This window comes from Xiphophorus maculatus, chromosome 8 (assembly GCF_002775205.1).
Source record: "Xiphophorus maculatus strain JP 163 A chromosome 8, X_maculatus-5.0-male, whole genome shotgun sequence".
NCBI classification, from domain to species: Eukaryota; Metazoa; Chordata; class Actinopteri; order Cyprinodontiformes; family Poeciliidae; genus Xiphophorus; species Xiphophorus maculatus.
In genome coordinates this window covers 22,423,451-22,447,201 of record NC_036450.1, presented here as the reverse complement: position 1 = coordinate 22,447,201, position 23,751 = coordinate 22,423,451, and the positions used below count along the sequence as shown (strand labels likewise).

The following is a 23,751-nucleotide window of genomic DNA, read 5'->3' as shown; positions in this document are numbered from 1 at the left end:
AGCCACTACTTGCTAATCTAAGTATTCTGGTCATACAGTTGTTGGTAGAAAAAGGATCCAACCTGGTGCGCTTAGGAATGTTAGAACTGCCAGGTATGTTACACATACTTGAATTACAACATGTAGACAAAATGTGTAATTTGGGCACTCAAATTTGCAACGTTTGAGTGCCCGTGATGGAAGTTTTGTGCTCACATTTGTTTTGCTCTGACTGGTCACCATGGATCTAAAATATTCACACAAAGTGAGAAGCTCAAGCTAGAAACTGTTCCATCTATTTGAATTGGGTAACAAAGTAGCACAAAAGTGTAATCTGCGGTCAAGACTTGCATATTCACATGCTTTTAAATGAAGCCATTTCTGAATAACTAAAAGTTACTGCAATTTATCTTCGGCAGGTCCAAAAGTAGCACTTATCGAGTACTTCCCAGTTTTCCCATGGAACCTTACGATAAACCCGGACGATTGAGACAGTAAAACAAAAGCATCACTGTTAAACAGCATTAGTTTATTGTCCCACAGGTAACTTCTGAAACAGGAAATTATGTACAAAATCTGGAATGTTGGATAAATGCATATCAATCATCTCACTGTGACCGTTTCCAGAGAAACATTAGAAATACTAGCTATACATTTAAATGGGAGCCTCTGCATTGCAATTTATTGCTGGTTTTACAATCGCAAGTCACAAATGTTTCTTCAGTTATTTACAATTTGATTAGTAAGGTCTAAAATTTCATGTAAGTCTGCTAAATAAATACAAAAGTGGGAGCGAAAAACACAAAACACGGATGAAGAAAAGATTTGTTGTCATCCCTAGATTGTCTAAAGTAGACAATTTTTTAAAAAAGTGATTATAAAGTGACCATAACCCAAGAAATTAATCTCCGCCGTTTAAAAAAAAAAAACAAACAAAAAAAAAGTAAAGAACTTTAAAACAAATACAATCAAAGATTTCATCAGAGTACAATACAACACAATGTGCGAAAAATGTCACTTTCTTGTAAATAAAAACTGACCAATTGCTAATCAAGTAGAAGAACTAATGGCCAACTTCATTTGGAACAAATATTTTTCAACAGAAAATTATTCGTTTAATTTAAATGAATTAAAATGGGGGCGGGGGGGAAAGAAAGTTGTTTTTTTCATTTGGTTGCCAATGCAAAAAGGAAATAAAAAGAAGATACTCTATTGGCAACAAGTGACAGAAGTGAAGGAATTCACAGGACAATGTGTATTTTATCATTTCCACTAGTTTGGGAAACACGTCTCGCTGCTGTACCTGTGTCTGAATCTCAACAGATGGGGGTGTAATATAAATCTTGATCACACTTATTTCTCACAGTCCTTTTATAATTGTTTTCAGAATGCTGAGTCAGTAACCCCCCCCGACCTCACCAGCCCACAGTGGAAACTTTTAAACACACAAACAGCGAGATATTCAGTACTCGACAAAACAGTAAAATATCTCTGCCAAAGTGACAAAAACTCTTTCACAATGCAGAGAATTTGTTTTTGGAGCAATGCCACACACACACACGCATGTAATTTCTGTGCCATTTCATTGTAAAAAATAAAATAAAATAAAATTACAATATAAAAAACATGTAAAATCATCAGGGAGTACTCAAAGCTTGTGGTTAGGTTTAAAAACGATGCTGTGTGAATGAAAATAAAGGCTTTTAAATATTGCTTTGAAGCCATTATGCTGCAAATGTACTCGAAGGGGTTGCGAATGTGGGTATTGCTTGGGTTCCTTGGGGGGGAAGAGCTGAACATCCTCCCCTTGTTCAAACAGTTCAAGGTCTATGGCACTTGACAATTTGTGTCTCCCATCTCTGTTCTCTGTACGGCGAAGGAAAAACAATAAAACAAACAAACAAACAAAAAAAAAAAACACAAGACTGCTTCGAGGTGATGAGTGACGGGAACAAAACAGACACAAAAGGCAACCTGTGGTTTTCTTCTGTGTAAAATGTTTCATGTTGCAAACTTTTTTTTTTTGTATTTTTTTATTTATTTTTTGCATTGATGGCGACCTAAAAGATGAAATCCCCACAATGAAACATGTTGATCCTAAAATCTCTCTGAGAACAGTCCCTGCTTTTACCTTCTGTTCATTTTAACGCTTGCTTTGGTTAAATCGAGTAGCTTTAAGGTGTTTTCATCGAAAGCTAGCTTGTCTACTTCTAAGCACCTTTATGTCATCCTGCCGGAACCAGGTGTGCTTATTGCCCCAGTTTTAGTCCTTTTTTTTTTTTCTCAAACTAAAGTTGTACCTTTTTAAAGAGACATCAACACAAGAACGCGCTTTTTCTCCCGATGTGAGGAACTCCATTCTGCTTTCTTCTCTCGTAGTAGGAAGACCTGCTTGTCTGAAAACGTCTGACGAGTTGGGATGAGTTTCCGGATGGCACACGTCTGGTTATCCAGAACGTGACTGAGGTGGATCTTGACGGGTTTACGGAAGTCTGAGTGGATGGTTCTCCCTCTTCGTTTACTTCTTTGATCTTCCATTAAAAAACAGAAACAAAACGCCTCCTTGATCTACATTCGTCTCCCCATGAGAAGCACGTAACGCAGTCCCTTTTGATAATGTCGCCTGGCAACGGGGAAGTGGTCCAGCTAAAGAATAATAATTAAAAAAATTCAAAAATAAAAGGCAAACTTAAGGACAGAAGAGAAGAGTGGGAGCCCTGCCCCCTAGTGGTCGCCTCCATGCCCATCTGAGGAAGTAAAACCCACATCTTGGCAAGTGGTTGATAAGTCGTTGACTTAAAAAAAAAAAAGCGGATCTGTACAGAGATCAAGAGTTCCCATCAAATCTTCAGGTTTTTGTATAAAAAATATATATATGTATACCACAGTGACGGCCTTTTGAGGACACGTACTTGCATGTGTTTGCTGCTGTTTCACCAAGATCCACTACATTCAGTGGTTTTCCCCGTTGCATCGAAGACCTCTGAGGCTCTCAGCTATAAATAGTCCCAACAGGTGTCAGCAGATCAGTCTCTCCTCTGTGTATAAAAATATGACAGTCACCATAAATTTCTTTGCTCGCCTTTCATGTGCTGCGCCGTTCTGCCGGAGGACAGATTCAGTCGAGTCTACGCTTGCACTTCTCTTACGATCGTTAAATCCACAGTGGTTGGAAACGTCTTGAGCAGGGACACTGCATTCCCGTGATCGATGTTCACAAAGCTGTATCCATTTGCCTGTGGACAAAAAACGAACATGAAAAAAAGGTTTTACTTCCCCCTTCGAACCAGAACCAACATTGCATGTCTTTTACTACTCAAAATTACTTGTTTTTGTTTGGGGTTTTTTTTAATAAACAGAATACCTGAATTATTTTATCTCCAGGTTGAAGGATTTTGGACGCTGGCCCCTCAGGTTGAACTCGAGTCACAAAAATGCCCTAGAATTACATAAGATAAAAAATGAAGTGGTTTTCAACTATAACAATAAATTCATGTCTAAAAAAAAGCTTTTTTTTCCTTCTTATTTCAAAATACGACATTGTTTCAGAGTTCTCCCTCTCTTTTTGGTTAATAGTGAAGCATGCATTTCTACAGAGGTTTTGGGTACAAACCGGCAGACTGATTGGATGTGCCAATTAACTAATGTATAGAAGTAAAAAATAATGAGGCTGAAACGATCAATCATGATTAATCGATTAATGAAATAATCGTTAACTTATTTAGTTATCAGCTAATTGTTAACTGGAGTTTTCAGACTCAAAAAAGGTCATTTGCAAAAAAAAAAAAAGAAGTCCCAACATTCAGAGCAGTAATTAAGCCAAAACTGTTAAGAAAAATACGTACATTTAGTATATAAGACAAAAATGCAAAATGTATCCAGATTGTCAGTAAATATAATTTAGCTAAGACTCCTAAAGCAGTATAGTTTTAGTTTCACCTGGTTTAGATTTTCTAAAGTATTTATTAAACACAATATTTATTTTCTTAATTAATCAAAGAATTACATTATTTGTATATTTTAGTGCATTTCTAATATCTTATGAAAGGCTTAAGCAGGTAACTAAAATATAGAGAGAATGTGCCATTTTATGATGAATCGTTGGTTGCAGCCCTAATAGAGAAATAGATGAATGAATGAACCCACACACTGATGGATAAATTCATGGACGCTCATACGGACAACTAATGCAGGAATGGGTGGACAGATTCTTATTTTAGATCTTGAAAAGTACTCCAAATCAAATTCCAAACTTTTCCAGACTTTGTAGGCACCCGGAGCACAAAATGTCACCTAAAAGCAAAAAAGAAAGACTAGAAGATGAAAGGTGTAAGCTTACATTATCCTCGGGACGGAAGGGGTTTCCCCGGCCTCCCACTCCGCCTGATATACTGAAACCCAGCTCCGGATTCTTCTCCACTTTCACACGGATCTGAAACACACCCACACACTTTTGATAAGCTACCGTTTCACTTCACTCCCTGTCGGTTACACATTTCTCTTTCATTAATACACACCACAAGCAAAAACAGCAGGACTCTAAAGAAAAGAATATCAAACTAACTTGCAATGGTTTGTTGGAAAGACAGAAACACTGATTATGTCGGATAAACAGAAGAAAATCTAAGGAACGATTTGCAAAGCCTCCGTGTGGACAGAGAGTTCTTCATGATGGGAAGGTTTGAAGTAAATGCCCAGAAACATGATGCCTTGTAAGTTCCTCCCCTTGAACTTCAGACTTAATCCTAGTATTGATCTATGCAGCTGAGTGAGAGAGAAAATAAAATGAGTACTTTAAGAGATTAAGTCTTTTAACAAGTGGAAGAAAATGTTGGAAAAAGAAAAAAGCTGGAAGAAACGAAAAGGTGAACATCTGATTCAGTTTCAAGTCTTTTTCAGCCTCTTCACAGGTTTTCCTCCACAATCATCCTGTTCTTATGTCCATCCATGTTCTTGACAACTCTGAAGAAAAGGTGTGCCCCAAGGCACGATGCTGGCCCCACTAGTTTTACTGTGGGGGAGGCATGTTCAGGGCGATGTGCCATGCACCATCTACACAGCTTGTGGCAAACTGATAAAAGAATTTCTTATGGCTTTCTACTCGCTGCGTCGCTAAAAGGCCGTCTGCATCTTTTGGTCTTTGTGATGCAGTTTGTTTGCTTATGTTCTTTAAAAATATCTTGACACCTATGTGTCGGTATAAATAGTATAAGTAGAAATACTTCTATTTATACTGAGATTAAATTACACACAGACTCTCTGTTTACTAACTAGGTAAACTAAGACATTTGCTTCCTTTTTAAAGGACCGAACATAAAAACTTAAGAGAGTATTAATTATTTAGCAGCAACTATATTTAGAAGTTTGTCATGTTGAAATGCCCATTACTGACTAAAAACAACATCTGCTAGCAACACCCGCAAACTTAAACAAGCGATTGTAATAGTAGCGCTATAGAAGCTAAAGTTTTATTTACGTGTTACAAGAGAAACTGACGGCCTCACCTCTTGCTGCAGCGTGTCGTGAGGAACGCGCGGAGGCCCGTGGGGCTGCTGGGAGACTTTGAGCATCAGATAATCGATGAGCTGCTCTCTGGAAGGGTGACGAGCCATTGAGCTCTGGCTCATCTGAGGACGACCAGAAGGGCCCATCTGACCATTCATCAAAGGCACCTAGGCAACAGAAACAGACACTGATAAACAGACTTGCGTGCAAGCTCAGTGCTTTGCTAAATATTGACAGGTAAAAATGTCAATTTAAGCCCCTAAGCCCCCTTTTACTCTCATACCCCTAAAAGTTTATTTAATAAATACAGTTGAAACCAGAAGTTTTGACTAATTTGCTTTTTCTTCACTGGATAACATGCATTACACCTACTTTTCTGTGGGGGTCCATGGTGTAGCTTTGTGGCCCTTGGGGAACGAAAACATCATCCTGAAAGGAAAATATGGATAATTATTGCACTGAAATGGCACACCGAACATCTACTTAGTACCTTTTCAATCAATATGCACGATATATCGAAAGGACGACAGGGATGACATCAATAGCAAGTCTTTAATTTGACATAAGAGGAACAAGGAAAAAGCACATCAGTTTTTTTTTTTTTTTATGGGAAACATTAAACTGTGATTTGCTCAAATCAAGAACTAAGCGGAATGTGGTTAAGTTTATGGGAATAGAGGAAGTAACACGACACACGGATTAAACAAGACCGAAAGTCTCCATCTATGCCAATTCCCACGTCTACATCCTTAACGCACACACTTTTGCCATCTTACCTTTCATCAACATATTTTTAAGTCCACACGTGAAGTGGGAGCTTACGAAGTCAGGCTGATGTGATCGGAGGTTGGAGTGAAGATGACGGATGAGCAAAATTAAACGTTACAAATGCAGTTAAAGGAGGAAACATCATGGTTCAGACAGCCGTCACAATCACAAGACGAGTTATTTGAGGTGAGATGGTGAGGAATGCTGGGATGTTTTGGGGTTCTTTATGTTAAAGAGCACAGCATATTTAAAAGGGGCTCTTTTGTCCCACTTGAGGGATGAAAAGTATCGATTAATGATCTAAAGTTGATTGAGCTTATCAATGTCACCCATCGATAAGCTGCCATTTTATTAAAAATCTGAGTTTTCTCCAGTCAACTGTTTGTGTTTCAAAACAGAACCACATAAAGTGCATTTTCTATCCCACAACGGACCCTACTTCGACCGTTTATCTTTCCCGTTCTGGTATGGTGGCGCCATCTTTGTTTCTCCATCAACTGGCTCTGCTTTAGGATGTTTCTGCTGGATGGCGGCCAAACTACAAGACCTAAGCGGACGTGTTGTTAGTTACTTGATAGGTGCTCGTTTTAATTTAATAAAAATGAATTTACGATTAATCGTAAGTCGATCAATTGTTTGCATCCCTAGTCTCATCTGAGGTTCGGCTTACATACAAATGATGGCTAAAGAAGATTAGCTTTAGAAGTATTTAAGCTTTCTGCTGTATTTATTTATCTACTGGTTTATTTTCCATGTTGAAAACAAAAAAAGGCCCCTGTTAAAAAGCTGCTCCCATAATGATCACAAAGAACATGAAACTCCAATCTGTCCAGTTTTCACAGAAATCAAGCACCACACATGAAATTTAGTAACAGGAAATCAGATGTTGAGAAACACTAAACTCTGGTTTTCTATAAAAGGACAAGCCAAAGATGGCTTCTCAGGGTCTGATTACTTCTCAACATCTGGTGGACAAGGAAACAGACATTTCCTTTACTTTCGAAAATGATGTGAAACTAGCAGGAGCTGGAGCTTGAGCTGCGGGCGCTAGCTACAAGTTCACAGTACTCACACGGAAGCTCAGGGCTCCATAGGGCTGTCGGTCAGCGCCGCTAAAGGCCACGCCCCCTTGGCCGGCATGCATATCCCTACAGCTGCCGTAGTGAGACCAGCTCAGCGGAGAAGTATTGAAATTATAGGAGCGAGACAGCGCATTCTGACGACAAGGAAGCAGCCGACATGTCGGAAGGTAGCCATGCAATCCACCAAATGAGTGACAGATTTAAAAAAAAAGATAAAAACATGGACAGATACAGTAAAAATCAGGATGCAGTGAATCAGAGGAGCTCTATTGATGGGTTAGTAGCCTCTGGTAAACCTGTGCTTCTATTTGTTAAACGGCTATTTAATATAAATGCTTTAATTAAAAAAAAAAAAAAAAGTACTCTCATTGTTCTATGGCTTGCTTCAAACCTCACAGAATATGCAAACTTTTTTGTTTTGCATTAAATAAATATTTCCAAACAGCTACATTTGTGCTTCTAGTGAGCAAAATCTAGGAACTTATGTTTCACGCTGCTGACCAGCAACAAGTGGGGGCAGGGCAGCACCAAACCCAGATCGCTCTGGGCCTTTCTCTGGCATAAAAGGACTTTAAAAACAACATTTATCTGATTTAGAGCTTGATGTGGGAAGATGCAGATGCATCTGTCTGTGGGGCAAAAGAGTAAAGTTGAGTGTCTGCAACTTAACTTTAAGACTTTTAAGACATTTTAAAGACAATTATATTTCCACAGAAATGTACAAACTTTCTCTGGCCTACTGACAATAAATTTGCACTTATCCATGATAGACACAAAAAATCTAGCTAGCTAGCAAGTGTATGTTAGCAGTGAGTTAACAGGAACCGCAACACAATGGAGACATCTGAGTCTTTGCTTGACAGAAAAATCCAGTGAGAAAAAAAACTATGCGAGATCAATTTTGTCTTGACTGGACTATGTAAAGACATGTGATTAACAAATTAGAGGCCAACTTACTTTAAAAAGTGAATTTAAGTCATTTTAAGGTCTTAAATTTATTTTTTTTTGACACATGGATTTAATACTTTTTAAGGATGCATAGGCACCCTGATATATCTGAATAGACTGTAGAGTGTGTGAGAAGAACATAAACCTCTACTTTAAACCCAACTATCTGTTCATGAAGGAAAACAAACGTTGAAATACTGAAATATTTTGGGCACATCAGCACTTTTATTTTTTACCTTCTCCATTTTCTTGGCTTCAATGTGCCGCATCACTTGGTCTCGCCAGTCAGTTGGCACCCTCCCTGGTCCCATCCCTCCCGACACCTGACCCGGTCCGTCGAGAAGCGAGTGCTCAGACTTCACCCTGGTGTTGGGCCGCTTGTTGGGGCTGCTTTGCTGGTAGCTGAAATCACTAACGGACATGGTCCTTTCTGGAAGCTCGTGGGGCGGGGGCCTGGCGGCGACGGGCCTGGAAGCGATGGGTGCGTCGATGCTGTACGTGCGAGCGGAGAAGGGCCTCTGCATGGCCTGGCTCATCGCCAGTGGCCCCCTGGCGAGGGTGTGGATGTCCCTGTAGGTCATGTACTCCCCCTCGGGAGCTTGGACGCGCTTTGGGTCGCCCATGGAGACTGAGGAGGCAGAGCTGCCTTGCCGCTGCAGAGTGCTGCTTCGAGGCGGCCCGCCGGCAGAATGAAGCCTCTCCTTGGTCCAGTCTCCCATGGGGGCCATAGGAACGCCCCTCTGCTGGGGCTGTAGAGTATACGGAGGTGCCTGGTTACGGTTTGAGTAGTTGGTGTTGGCAAGGGAGTGTGGATGAGGTGGGAGGTAGCCTTGGTGGTCCCGCTGAGCCCAGAGGCCGTCTTTAGGCACAGCACTGCTCGCGTACTGGATGTTATATTGAGGGGGAGGGACCCCCATGCTCATGCTGGACGACCCCAGATATCTACTAGTGCTGACCGGAGGCTTAGAGGATGACAGCAGGTCAGAGGAAGACGATAAAGAGCCGGGGTAGACCAGCAGATTCTGGTCGTTGAGTAGCTGACTGGCTGATTTGCTCCGGACGATGTTCTGACCCTGAGCTCCCGGACCCAGGACGATTCTACCTGCCGCTGCTGCGGCAGCCTCGTCGTCCCCATCAAACGAGTACAACTTCATCCCACCTGCTTCTATATTGCTGACGCTGTGGGACTTCGTCACCTGCGACGGCAGGGGACATCGTTTTTCCGGAGACAGCTCCTCGGTGCTGCGAGACAACGACATGTCGCTGCTGGCGGCCACGCCCGACGAGGCAGACGTCTCCGCTCTCGTCCCTTGGCTTCTGTTCACCAGGCTGTTGATGCAGTCGCTCCCCTGCTGGTTCCCGTTCTGGAAGTCGTTGCAGTCATTGACTGAGCCGTTCTTTGCTTTGTCCTGCTTGTTGAACTGCGCTGCGTGGTACGGCGGCAGCTTGGTCACGTTCATATTGATCTGGTCCCACTTGGTGTAGGCGTCCCCCATCCCGTTGGTTACCCCCTTCTCAATGTAGGCTTCCATAGACAGGTCGTAGTCCGGTGGGGTCTGCTGGGTTTTTAACAGGGTCTGGAGCGATGGTTCGGAGCCGTTACCATTGTGGAGGAGAGGGGTGGTGTCTTTTGGCTGGTTCATATTCTCGTCGTCTTGTCTAGTAATATTTATCGCCGAGAGAGAAACACAGAATCAGACTGCGTGGTGACGGCAGGATGATGACTAAGCTCAGAAGAAGTGAGCTTACCTGCTTTTTGGAAGGAAAGGCATCTTGGACTCCCTCTCTGGCGTGCACAGAGAGTTGTCCTGACTGCTGTCGGTGGTCAAAGACACAGAGTCTGACATCCGCGATGGCGACGAGCAGTTGCTGTTGTTCTGGTTGCTGTTGGCTACGGTGTCATCCAGCAAAGAATCAGCATCATCTATTAAAGAGATATCCCTTTTATAAAGGTACTTATGTCTGGAAGATATGTCTCCAATTGTTTTTATACCAGATCTGAATCGATGTTTTTGCTCGCTTTCTTTTCTAAAGACGAAATTACAGAAAACACTTTCAAAAAGGGGCTTTTATTTTTCTATCATTCCTTCTGTGTGTTGAGCATTAGGGCCAGGCTACAAGAATTTCTGTTTAATTATAAGAATGTAGTCACAATATTAGCAGAAAAAAGGACGCAATTTCACCAAAAGAAAAAAGTATTAATGAGAAAAAAAAAAGTATCAGGACCTTTATGTGAGCAGCTCAGTTTGTGTAGTTCATGCTACAAAATAAAAAACAAGCTGGCTGCTGACATCAATCTGAACCACAGAAACCCAAGAAGTTAATTCTCCAAAAATGAAATCTTCAAAAACCCATAATTTGATTAATTGATAAAAATCGATTTATCGGCCAGCCCTTCAGCACCACTGAAAAAAAATCTCTTAACATCTGAAATTAAATTTTAGGGTTTACCTTTTTTATCCTTACTTAGAGTCACTACTTTAGGCTGATTGATGGAAATCTCAATAAGTGGGGGTCTCATCTCTGCTATTTTCATCTCCTCTTCCTCTGAAAGATCCTCGGTGTCCTAAGAATGAAGACACATTCTTCAAATGTTCTTTTTCTTTTGAAAAGGGGAAAAAACAGAGTAGTATGGTAACCACCTCCAGTGTGTCCTCATGGTTCATCATTGAACCTTCAGAAGATTTGAGGGGAATGTTCTGGGAGCTGAAGGGCTCGGACGTTTCTCTGGATTCAGTTGCAGAAGAACTTTGGGGACAAGTGGAAGAGATTGGAGCGTCGATGTCTGATGCCACACCATTGGGAAAGGGGCCTTCGATCACCTTTGGAAGAAAAACAGATGGATTATTGATTGACAGTTTTCATTTACATTAGGGCTGCAACTACAGATTATTTGAGTAATTGATTATTTTGACGATTAATCATATTTTTAAAATTGCCACATTCTGCAGATTTTTCATTTAACCATTTAACTTTTTTTCTACAATTTTAGAAATGCATAAAAAATACAAATGCATATTTAAATACCTTTTTCAAATAACAAGCTGAGCTTTTTATTGCCTAAAATGATACATCATAGCATTCTTTTACCGAGTGCTTGATCATTTGTAGCAAAAAATGCCCCTGCAGCTAAAAAATGTAATTAAATTTAAAAAATCCTTCAAGCCACATGTCAAAAGCTCAGCACCTTCCTGCTTGACTTAACATCAATACAATAATGTTAAACCAAAAAATACATTTGTAGATTTATTCTTTGGCTTTTTTTGGCTCAGCAAATAGATTTTTTTTTTGAGTCTGTATACTTGAGTTAATAATTAATAAATTACAAAACAATTTGACGATTATTTAATCATTTAATCATGATTATTTGATTCAGCCCTAACATACATTTACGTACAATATACTATGCCTTGTAAAAAAAAATGTTCCCATGATTATTCCTACTTTGGTGTGTTCCACAAATCCAAACGCCACAAATCCCTTTCCTTCCACAATAATTTACTTCTTTGTGTTGGGTGGTCACAGATAAAATCTGTGGTGGTAAGATCACAAAATGTGAAGAAGTTCGAGGGCCATAGAAGGCCCCCCCATAACTTACTAAAGAAACAAAAAAACACATGAAAGTAACTGGTTTATTTCCACATTTGTTTTAGCTGGAGCTGACCTTAACTCCCACGTCCTGAACTCCAATGTGGTTCCTCTCCACTGGTTTGGATTCCTTCCCAGACTCGTCACTCGTTTCATCCTCCTTCAGCCTGTGAGCCACAGACTGGGCCGTTTTAACCATGTTCTTCAGCTCGTCTGGGTAAGGCGTCGGGTAGCGTTTTAGGTGTCCCTCCTGGAAGAATGCAAATACACGTTTAGAATCAAAGGACTCAAAATATGTGGAAAATCCCTTCTGTTTTTTCTTTCTTCGCCAATGTTTAGAGTTTCCTATTTATTCCCACCAGACTGTCTTTGGTCAAACAAAGCCACTACACCGCTGGCAGTCCTTCATTCACACGCGGATCTAACGACTCTTGAGCTGGTCGACTCAAACAGCTTTACACGGCAAAAACACAAAATATTACCAAGTATTTTTGGTTTAGATTCTAGTGCAAATACCTTAGTGCCTTTACAATAAAACAAAATTAACTTACAAGTCATTTTTCAAAAAGAAATATAAGTTTTGTTTAAAGTCAATAATTTCTTAATAATGACGAAAAAGTACACAAAGTATGAGTGAAATAATTTGACAGTGGAACAAGATATTTTTCCTATACTATATGTTAAAATGTCTTGTTCCACAGGCAGATTATTACACTTATAACTAGTATTTTTTCCATCAATATTAAGGGATTACTGACTTAAAACAAGCTCTGATACTTTGCTGAAAATGTATCTGTAAGTTAGTTTTGTCTTATTTTAAAGTGTACTAGGATGTTTGCACTAGAAACCAAAGATACTTCAGATTTTTTGTTTTTGCAGTGACCCAAGGGTTTTTTTCAGAAAGCTTTGTTACTGCTAGTCAAAATTTTGGGGAATATTTGGTGAATGAGTCCAGTCTTGATCCTGAAAGTCCAACAGATGACAGTATATTAACAAAGGTTGCTATATTTGTTTGGGAACTTTAATAGCAGCACAGAGTACAACTTCTGAGAAACCAAATCCCTTCTGCTTCTCCTTTATTCAATTCTGTGGCCTGCTCAGCTCTTTCGTTATTTGCATGTGCAGCAAATATTTATGAAAACAGTGAAACAAAGATTATCATGCTGGGGTCCTCGTGTGTTGAGGAAGTCTCAACCTATGTGATTAAAACTACTACTATCCCAGCCAAGGCTGACGTTTGATATGGAACAGAGGAGCTAAAACCTTTCAGCTCCTCTGAAAGGTTTTTAGCTCCTAGTTCCTGCTTTAGTAATGAAGACTAAAGCAGAAAACGGTCAGAAAAAGAACCCTGCAAAAACCCAGAGGCCTCAGGAGGGAGGGAAGTTCCAGTATTCAAAACGCAGCCTTTTCTTTTTTTTGTATCTTTCCGGATTTAAATTTTCTATAAACTTTACATTTATAAATCTTTACAAGAGACCACAAAAAATATTTTAAGTATAAGAAATTAATTACGAGCGATATCTGAAAAATCTAAAAGATATATCACATTTAGCTCCAAAGGAGAGCTCAGCTGAAGGGGCAGCTTTGTGTATTTTCCAGGCACATAGTTTGACATTTTACAACACAATCAAGTCACTCTGTTACCTTCTGTTATAAAAATGCTCATATCAAAATGTCTTTGTAGGTGTTGCTCTGTCCACCTAGACATTTTGCACAGCTGAATGGTTGCCACGGGAGACTAAAGGATTTCTCAAACATCAAGGTAACAGTCCAGGTATGTTTTTGATGAGGGAATGACATTGTAACATGATGGAAAGCTAAAAAAAAAGTCAATTTTACATAATACTGCCACCTTTTTAAAGAAATGTAAGTTACTAAACAAGACTAATTCTTAACCTCTTTTTGCAAAGGAAGCAAAATTTTAATAATAGTTCTCCTAAATGACCCCCCAAACTTATTACGAATCATGCAAACCTAAACAAACGGGCTTCACTAACCCTTGGCGGTGTTTCTCTCTCATCCTTGTCCTCGTCGCACTCGAAGGCCACCTGAGCTCGCTGCTTGCGCTGCTCCTCCCAGAGAGCCGGATTGAAGTTTTCAGAGTCACTGCTAGGGATAACTAAAGCATAACAGAAGCCATGAGGCTGATTAGTTGTGTGTGTGTGTATATATATATATATATATATATATATATATACTGTATATATAAGTCAAATTTGGTAGTTCAAGCTTGATTTTCACCACCAGATGGCACTGTGACAGCATTTGATAAGTCAAAGCAAGGCAGAATGGAGGTGGTAATAGCTGAAGATTTCATATAAATGCAGTACCTGAACAAAACAGGGCTATTTTAGTTTATGAAACAATGCATTCAGCTGTAGCCACCGTTATGCATTAACATATAAATGCAACAGTAGGAAAACAAGGCCGCAACTATGTAAACAAGTGGTTAAAACAGTGACTCTGCTTTCCTGAGACTCTGCAAACTCATCTTAAAGCAGCAAGCAGCTTTTTACTGCAGCTGCCTATGATTAGGAATAGATTTTGCACCTGCGTATCGGTCATAATGTGACCTCAGAGCATGCAGGCAGACAGTTCACAGTTGCATTAAACACTTTGGAAAGAAAAAAAACAGCCTGTGTGGTTTTCCTGTGTCAAAATAATGTTCGGCCTCAATTTAGCAACAAGCCTACCCTTTCATGTGTAGAAAAGTCACTGAGGTGATCTAATCTGGTTTCTCTCAGTTGAGAGAAAACTTTATTGAGAACTGTAGTTAACCCATGAGAAGGTTCAGCGGGTAATACGAGTCATTTTTGTGTGTATTTCCCCCCGCCCCCCTTATCAAAAGAAGTTGTAAAACTGTACTATTGCGCTGAAGTGGTCACCAATTCCAGCAGTTCGGAAAAAAAACAAAAAACAAAACAAACAGCTGCTATGGGGGAAAATGAGAACAAGAGCGGAGAAGAAAGCTTTTGACTTCTGACCATTTCGGGAGCGTAAGCGTGTAGATCCTGAACCTCTAATTACTCAAAAGCTGAGATGCAACAGGGTCAGCTGCATGCTATCTGGCTGCAAGAGAAACTAAAAGCAAAGTAACAGATGGAAGCCTGACAGCCACTTGGGTTTCTTCTGCCGCCTCGGGTAACAAACGCTCATCAAACATGCAGCCGGGGATCCTTGTAGGTCACCCATAGGTTTGTGAAAACAAACATGATCACTTTAGTCAGGGCAGTGCAATGGCTAACCAAATTTAATCTAAGCGAAAAGACATTTTTTACGACACTGCGTTAAGTTTTACGAGTCCTGTGGAGCACTCACAGTCCTCTGCATGCTGGGGGAACATGTAGTTGGTCAGCACGGTTTTATGGGTCTCCGGATCCTCTTCTTTCTGGAGGGGGATCAGGGGCTTTGACTGTGGGAGACAGAAAGAAAGAAGGTCATCTATCTAGAGTCAGCAGCTGTTTGTCAAAGGCTCAATGAAAAAAAGAGGGGGAAAAAAGGGCCACTGTGGGGATTCCTCACTTTGACAGCATGAAAAAGATGGACGACGTGATGCCAAAGCAGATACGTTGTCAGAAGTTGCAGCCACAACGGAGAATTAGCAACACTAAATTAAATGTTATTTTACTTTGTCCCAGGTGTAAAGCATCAACTTTGTTTCACATCTTTCTAAACCAAAAGAATCAAAGATCGTGCGAGTACTGATGCACAGATTGCAGTTTTCTGGCCGATCGCCAATATTTTTAAAAAAAATTCAAATTTTGGCCTGACACCATTTTTATTTTGTCTGAAAAGTTGATAAATACAGCAAATAAGTCACCAAGCAATAACTAAGATTAAAAGTTTTCAATTTAGAAAAATTATTTTAGGACAGTTACAATTTTTTTCACCTTTCCCACTCTGGCAACAGCTTGTGTTTGTAGACGCATGTTAGCAACAAGGCAGCTTTCAAGGTGACAAACTGTTGGCTTAATTGTTTAAAAAAAGTTCACCGTTTCCAGTGATATTGGTTCTTTTGTTCCATACTGACTTCTTCAATATGTCAAATTTCAAAGGTTTTAAGTAGAAATGCCCTAAGAAATAGGCTGTTAGCTTAGTTTATTACTTTATTTAAAACAATGGCATTAATATAAGATGCTTTGCACCAGATTTAGCTGGAGCTAGTTTCCATCATGAGCAGGTACATTAACAAAACTCACCTGCTCAATTTCATAAAATATACGCTGAAAGTCCCCATGTACCCTATATACAATTACTACATAAAGTCATAAAAACGAAACATAAACGGTACTGAATGCCAAACTTCTGCTCTGTCGCCACTAATGACAAAGTTACAGTTTCTATTTTTTAAAGCGGACACTCAGTTCAGTGCGGAGTATTGACAACACAGACTAATTTCGACTTGATCTGCTCTATGCGTAAACGGTCAGAAACTTAAAATCCCATCTGAAGGCGCTGCACTGAACCACAACGCTCTTCAGTGTGAATGTTTTTACTGAAGGAAGAAAAGTCAGACTTTAGCTATGTTAAGTACGAGTGCTGCATTTAAAGGTGAATTCAGAAGAAACTTTTTAAAAGGAAATTAATTTCTATTGAATCACGTCAGCCGTTCCTGGAGGCAGCAACAACAAAAACCTTCTGTTTGTTTTTGAACTTCTTTGTAAGTGCAAACTTTTGCAGTTTTACCTGATCTGTAACAGATTTTTCAGTTAGGAAAAAGAGTCGTCTTCCTTAAATTTAAATGTGGGAAAGTTGGTTGCTAATACAAAGCGCTAAAGGTGGTTGGAAAAGTAAAATCCAGCTTTATAGTGACTGGGAACAATTTGCCACAAGGAGGCTAGAAAAATGTATTTTGAATGCATCAACAAATCAAAACTTTACAAAAGAAAATTACACCGGATATTAGAAATCAGCCTCAAATGTCTTTGCTTTTATTCATTTTTTCCTGTTTTTCCTTCAGTTTCCAATTTAAAAAGCTTAAAAAAATTTTCTGTTCCAAAAATAAATAACATTTACAGTAAAACTGTTAAACAGGATCCAAATACAAATTACAGCATTGGCCAAAAACTGATCTATGTTCTTAGTACCTTAGCCTATTGTGGCCTATTAAACAGTTCTCGACTGCAGTGAAGCAGCAAGTTAAAATATATGTTTCTCAAAGACTTTCGCTGCCACTCCGTAAACATGTTAGGCTTAAATTACCATGGCTACTGTACTCTGAACTAGTCTGCCTCCTCTTTGAAGCTGGTGAGTTTGAGTTTCCTCACCTCTGATGTGTTTTGACAAGGACATTTCCCAGGAACCTCTGGATGTCTTTTCCTGTCAAAAAGTTTTCCGATGCCGCATTAAGACACCTCACTGTCAAATCGTTGCTAGTTTTCTGCATCTGCTCATATGTATCCATGTGATGATTTTATCCTTTCATCTTAGATTTAAGCTTTAGGTGCAATTTTTGTCTACATACAAGTATCTTCATGTCATTCTAGCAGCTGATTCTGTACAAAAACATTTGCTGTGGCATTTTTTAAAATGCCTGCAAGCTCCTGGGGATGATGACTTGTCAAGGTAGTTTAACAGAGTCTTAGAATAGTCCACCCCAGAGATGAATTGGCATGAATAATTTATTCAAGGATCTTGTGGGAGGTAGACTGTAATGTGTAAATATTTATGCACCAGACAAACCCAACACCTATTCAGCTGTGTAATACAGAGTCCTCTCTAACATCGCTATGCCTCCGCAGACAAAAGGTAGAGTTTTTGCTCTTAAACTCTGTTTTATATGAGTAAATAAAGCTTTCACAAATGTGATGGCTTCCAAGCGACGGCATAATGTGTAGAGGTGCATTTTATCAAGTCTGCTATCCTTATTTTATTTGCCTCTAGCTGACTGTTGCTGCCTTATCTTACAAACCACTTCAGTGTCATTCAGATAAACATGGCAAATACCAGGGTTTCTGTGGAGATTCCCCTCGTTTCTCCCCCCTGCTTCCCTTAAACATCTAGGATAAGGATCTCATTTTCTAACATCCATTAGCATCCTGCTACAGTCCTAAGACAGGGTTTTGGGTGTCACTTGCGGCTGACCTGCATGTCCAGATCCAATATCCAGGAAGTGGTTTAACGCATTTGGGCCTCCTGGTTTTACCTTCTGGGTTCACTGTGGATTTCTTTCACTTCAAGTTACATGGACCATCTGATGGTTCGGATTTCATTAGGGCTGCCACTAAATTATTTTAGTTCTAGCAATTAATCGATTAATTGGATAAAAAAAACTTGCCACAATCTGCAGACTATGCATTTAACCACTTCAGCTATACAATACTAGAAATACATAAAAAACACAAATAAGTACAAATATTGCTCGTTTTTTAAATAACATTTTATTGCCTAAATTGCAATAACATAACATTTCTTTATGAATGCTTGATAATGTTTTAGCAAAATATGCATTTGATGCTAAAAAAAAATAAAATCCTAACGTGTGAAAATCTCTGCTGTTTCTGCTCGACTTATTAATGCAATGTAGGGTTAATCTGTAGTTAATATCTGGATTAATAATTGGCTAGCAAAAGGCGCTTAATAGGATCACTTTTTTTCTTTACAGAATTTGAACAAGATTAAGCTAAAACTAAGTCACATGAGCAATTATGCTCCAAGTCTGTCGTTTTTCAGTAATTGGTCTTTTTTTGAGTTTGCATACTACTATTAACAATTAATTGATTACTAAATTAGTTGATGATTATTTCAATAATCCATTCATCACAATTAATCATAAGGCAAAAAGGCTCACCTGGTTCTCAGACAGCCACATTGCAGTCATCTCATTGAGTTTAGTGAAACTGTAAGGAAGATTCTTTAACCTGTAGCAGAAAAAATCCCAACAAAAAACAAAATCAGGAAGCGATATTAAAGCAGGTTTTATTTCAGATAAAATAACTGCATTTTCCAAAAGGATATGACTGCGTTTATCATCAGAAGCCAAGAACAGAAGCGAAACCAATTCCTGTAAGTTGACAAACGAGGTCAAGACTCACTTGTTGTTGCTCAGATTGATGACTTTGAGCTTCTGCATGTCGCCCATCTCCTCGGGCAAAGACTCCAGCTTGTTGGAATGCAGAAACAGCACCGTCGCGCTCTTCCAGCTGCCCAGCTGCGAGGGGAGCAAACGGGGAACTCGTGAGCGATGAGCCGGCGCAGCCAGCTGAGTGGACTGACGGTGATTTACGAACCGATGAACATGCTCACCTCAGGGGGAAGCTGGGAGAGGAAGTTGTGATCGGCGGCAAAAGTGCGAATGCTGACACACTGGCCGATGGACGCGGGCAAAGCTTCGATCTCGTTGAAACTGCAGTCCAGCTCGTCGATAGATGTCAGTCTGTTGGTGCGATTCGGGAGGATTTTAACCAAAATGTGCTTCCATTGATGCAGACATTAATTTGAGTGCCTTGCAAAAGTCGCCTTTTTCACATTTTATTGATATGCTACAACCACAAGATAAATCTAATGTACTCGGGGTTGTATGTGAACACAAAGTTGTGAAAATTGTAAATGTAAAACTTAAGAGTGCACCGATTGCAGTTTTCAGGCCGATCGCCTATTATGGATCTTTAAAAAGCCTGATTAGCTTATTCTGATTTTGGCCCATAATGTTGTTTTTTTTGTCTGAAATGTTGCTAAATATAGCAAAGAAAGTCAATGAGTTGGCAACAGCAGAGTGAGTTTTGTTAAGTGAAAACATGTAGACACGACCTGGTGGGCCAGTCTGTCAGTCAACTTTTTCTCACAGCAGAGCAAAAGACGACTGTGGTTGACTTTTAGACCTTTGCTGAGGTAGATGAGGTCGATGGATAAGACCGGCTTCACATGTAAGTATCGGCCGATTGACGATCTCCCAAAACTAAGGAAATTGGGGTCGACATGTCGGTACACCCCTTGTAAAAATCTGAAAACTGGCATAAAACAATAAGTCAAGAAAAGCTGCTGAGGTGTCATGCACTTTATAAGTTGGGTCTTTATGGAATAGAGGCAAAGAGAAAGCAATTGATGTTTTTCAGACAAAACAAATAAATAAAAGAATTAAAATCATGCAAAATCGGAACAGGCAGGTCAGGCTTATTCAAGACCGGTGATCGGCAAGAAAACTGCAATCGGTTCATCCTTAAATCTGTATCAAAACATTTGGAAAAAATTCATTTCTAGATGCATAAAGCTGACACACTCCAAAAACAAGCAGCTGTATTTAAGGCAAGTTTTAGTTTTTTTTAAACATGGTATTGACTCATATATATTCTATAAATAACTTTTACTAATGTTTGAGAAGAGTTTTTGTTATATATTAATATTTGTAATATTGTCATGATATGATGAACAAATGTTCAATTAATTGCTAAATCACTCTAAAAAAACTAAACAATTAGTAATGGAAGAAATCTGTTTTGACACTAGAGCTAAATTTGAACATAAAGGACCTGGTTAACACAACTCTGACCAAAATCACAGAGCAAAGGGAGTTTATCAAACAAAATATAAAAGTCTAAACAAAAACAAAAAATTAAAAAAAAAAAATAGAAAAAGAGCTTGCAGAGACTAAAATCCTTCCAGGGGATTAAGCTAAATCATGGGCTTTGTCACATAATCTGTGTCAAAGCACACAAGGAAATGCATTCTGACATATGGGATAATTGACAGTGTTTGGAAACAATAAAAAGGGGAAAAAAATTATTTTGCAGCTTCAAATGTATTTGTCGGTTAAGGTAGATTTAGGTATTTGATGGATGTGGGATTGAAATGGTGTTTAATAGATTTTTATCTTTGCACTCTATCTTTGCAGTAGATCGAGAGTCACTATATCCGCCAATATTCAGCAGCAATTACATGTATCTGTCTGCTGAGCACGAGATCAACTTCTGAAAAGTTAAAAGTGTTTTAGTCAATTCGAAATTAATCTGAGGATTCACCATGAGCTCCTTCTCAGAACAGTCTTGCAACAAAACCACAATACTCAATTAATGCGATTTAGTCCACAAAGTACAAACCATTACAGGAGGAATTTAATATATTAAACAATTCAAAAGAAGCACAATCATAATGTTCTGTGGGAATATCTGATTTAACCCCTGGAGTTTATCTGATCAGTAACCGGATGATGGAAATAGAACAATAATCCACTGATCTCGTTGGTTTTATTCTGGCGATTATTGGGGCCTGCGGCTCATACCGCTGGGTGCACACCTACAAATGAGGTATCAAAACGTGCAGAAAATTCACGCCATTGGAGCTATTATTTTTGGTGGGATTTGGGGTTAACGTGGCGACATAATTCGCAAAAAACTACGAAAAAACCCCCATTATAAGTCAATGGGAAAAATCCTGGAAATACCCTATTTTTGAGGATTTGCTGTGTCGTCACAAATTCACCTAGAAATGCCATTCAAATTTCATTTTGTAGATACGTCTGTGATCTCTTCGAAAGTGAAGACGGCTCGTCGATACCAGTTACGGTTTGTCCACAATTTGCCTCTAAGCGACCCAAAGTTTCTCATTTTTTCTAAAGTTAGAGTGCGTCTCTGGCTGCTTAGAGTGAGAGATGAAGACAACTTTTTCAGCCCAAATCATTTTTGAAATCGCCATCACGCCCACAAATATCGCACGATTAGTATCAAAATCGGTCCTGACATTGATACGCCTGTCTGCTCCGGTAAAATGTTTTCGAAATTTATCTAGACCGTACGGTTTTCTGTCACGGTGCTTCAGAGCAAAGTCATGCGACAGGATTTTCTGAGGCTGTCTGAGGCTCTCTCCCATGTATTTGAATAGAATTTCAGATCTGGGCACAACATTTCTTTCTCTCATCGCTGTAAATGCTCTGAGTGAGGTACAGATATGAATCTCGGGACTATCGCAGAAGACACATTGAACTGTCATACGCTCGAAACGCTTTTCGAATATGTATTACGGTTCCCGAACAAGAAGGATTTGTTTCCAATGCTTTTTTTCAGTAAAGTGTGTTTGCTCAAACACACTTGTGTGTTTGAGAGCTCACAGCTCAGAGCTCACACCTGCTGAGACCATTATTTGCCATAGCAACGGAACTCAAGAGGCTATTGGCTGCTGGTTAGGACTACGAATACGCATCACTGTAGTTCTATCTATCCTCAGTTGAAACAGATCAGGACTGAGAACTGGCCTTTAGAACTACTGCTGCTATGGGCTGTATATAACTGATTTAACTCAGTAACTGTTACACATGGGATTAGTTTGGAACTTTAAAATGGAGCATAATAATAATTTCAAAATAAAAGCCTTGAATATTTTTACATCAGGTAATTGCTGTTTTTGGCTTTATTTGACGTTTTCATCCAAAGCACTGTTACACATGGGATTACTTTGGAACTTTAAAATGGAGAATAATAATTTCAAAATAAAAGCCTTGAATATTTTCACATCAGGTAATTGCTTTTTTTGGCCGTAAATGACTTTTTCATCCAAAGCAATGTTACACATGGGATTAGTTTGGAACTTTAAAATGGAGAATAATAATAATTTCAAAATAAAAGCCTTGAATATTTTTACATCAGGTAATTGCTGTTTTTGGCTTTATTTGACGTTTTCATCCAAATCACTGTTACACATGGGATTACTTTGGAACTTTAAAATGGAGAATAATAATAATTTCAAAATAAAAGCCTTGAATATTTTTACATCAGGTAATTGCTTTTTTTGGCCGTATATGACTTTTTCATCCAAAGCAATGTTACACATGGGATTAGTTTGGAACTTTAAAATGGAGAATAATAATTTCAAAATAAAAGCCTTGAATATTTTTACATCAGGTAATTGCTGTTTTTGGCTTTATTTGATGTTTTCATCCAAAGCACTGTTACACATGGGATTACTTTGGAACTTTAAAATGGAGAATAATAATAATTTCAAAATAAAAGCCTTGAATATTTTTACATCAGGTAATTGCTGTTTTTGGCTTTATATGACTTTTTCATCCAAAGCACTGTTACACATGGGATTAGTTTGGAACTTTAAAATGGAGCATAATAATAATTTCAAAATAAAAGCCTTGAATATTTTTACATCAGGTAATTGCTCTTTTTGGCTTTATTTGACTTTTTCATCCAAAGCACTGTTACACGTGGTATTAGTTTGGCCCTTTGAAATGAAGCATTCTGAAAATTTCAAAATAAAAGCCTTGAATAATTTTACATGACGTAATTGCTCTTTTTGGCTTTATTTGACTTTTTCATCCAAAGCACTGTTACACGTGGTATTAGTTTGGCCCTTTGAAATGAAGCATACTGAAAATTTCAAAATAAAAGCCTTGAATATTTTTACATCAGCTACTTGTGTTTTGAGCATTATATAACTATTTTAACCCAAGGACTATTACGCATGGGATTAGTTTGGCCCTTTGAAATGAAGTTTAACAAAACTTCCAAAATAAAAGCCTTGACAACATTTTAAATCGTACCGAACGGTGCACGTCCGCCTCGCTTAACGTTCTTGCGGTTCTCCGCGTGCCACTGCTTACGTCGCGGCGTTCTTTGGCGTCGACGCCGATTTGTGGCGCGACGACGCCGGGCCCGAACCCCGCGGCCGCGCCTTGGCAGGCCCCGGCTAAATTTCTTCAGAAATTTTCTAGTTATAGTTCTTTATTTTTCTTCCGTAACCGTTAATGCGGCTCATACCGCTGGGTGCACACCTACAAATGAGGTATCAAAACGTGCAGAAAATTCACGCCATTGTTGCTATTACTTTTGGTGGGATTTGGGCTTAACGTGGCGACATAATTCGCAAAAAACTACGAAAAAAACCCCATTATAAGTCAATGGGAAAAATCCTGGAAATACCCTATTTTTGAGGATTTTCTGTG

At 39.1% G+C, this 23,751-nt stretch overlaps 1 protein-coding gene across 4 annotated transcripts in view; it reads right to left on the bottom strand.

The window, feature by feature from the left end:
- Nucleotides 1–487: 487 nt before the first annotated feature.
- The window catches only part of erbin (erbb2 interacting protein), an 81,452-nt gene continuing 58,188 nt past the window's right edge, over nucleotides 488–23,751 (bottom strand). For 2 of the 4 annotated variants that reach the window (XM_023338765.1, XM_023338764.1), the window contains 15 exons: nucleotides 19,116–19,245; nucleotides 18,905–19,020; nucleotides 18,661–18,730; nucleotides 15,189–15,282; nucleotides 13,868–13,989; nucleotides 11,947–12,120; nucleotides 10,925–11,104; nucleotides 10,734–10,848; nucleotides 10,032–10,206; nucleotides 8,519–9,941; nucleotides 5,857–5,913; nucleotides 5,484–5,651; nucleotides 4,319–4,411; nucleotides 3,344–3,418; nucleotides 488–3,215 (listed from right to left, as the gene is read on the bottom strand). In XM_023338765.1, coding sequence (XP_023194533.1) covers nucleotides 3,108–3,215; nucleotides 3,344–3,418; nucleotides 4,319–4,411; nucleotides 5,484–5,651; nucleotides 5,857–5,913; nucleotides 8,519–9,941; nucleotides 10,032–10,206; nucleotides 10,734–10,848; nucleotides 10,925–11,104; nucleotides 11,947–12,120; nucleotides 13,868–13,989; nucleotides 15,189–15,282; nucleotides 18,661–18,730; nucleotides 18,905–19,020; nucleotides 19,116–19,245 — 3,100 coding nt within the window. In that variant the 3' untranslated portion in view covers nucleotides 488–3,107. Of the gene's footprint in view, nucleotides 3,216–3,343; nucleotides 3,419–4,318; nucleotides 4,412–5,483; nucleotides 5,652–5,856; nucleotides 5,914–7,324; nucleotides 7,469–8,518; nucleotides 9,942–10,031; nucleotides 10,207–10,733; nucleotides 10,849–10,924; nucleotides 11,105–11,946; nucleotides 12,121–13,867; nucleotides 13,990–15,188; nucleotides 15,283–18,660; nucleotides 18,731–18,904; nucleotides 19,021–19,115; nucleotides 19,246–23,751 lie in introns of all 4 variants that reach the window. The other 2 variants (XM_023338767.1, XM_023338766.1) reach the window with 2 other exon arrangements.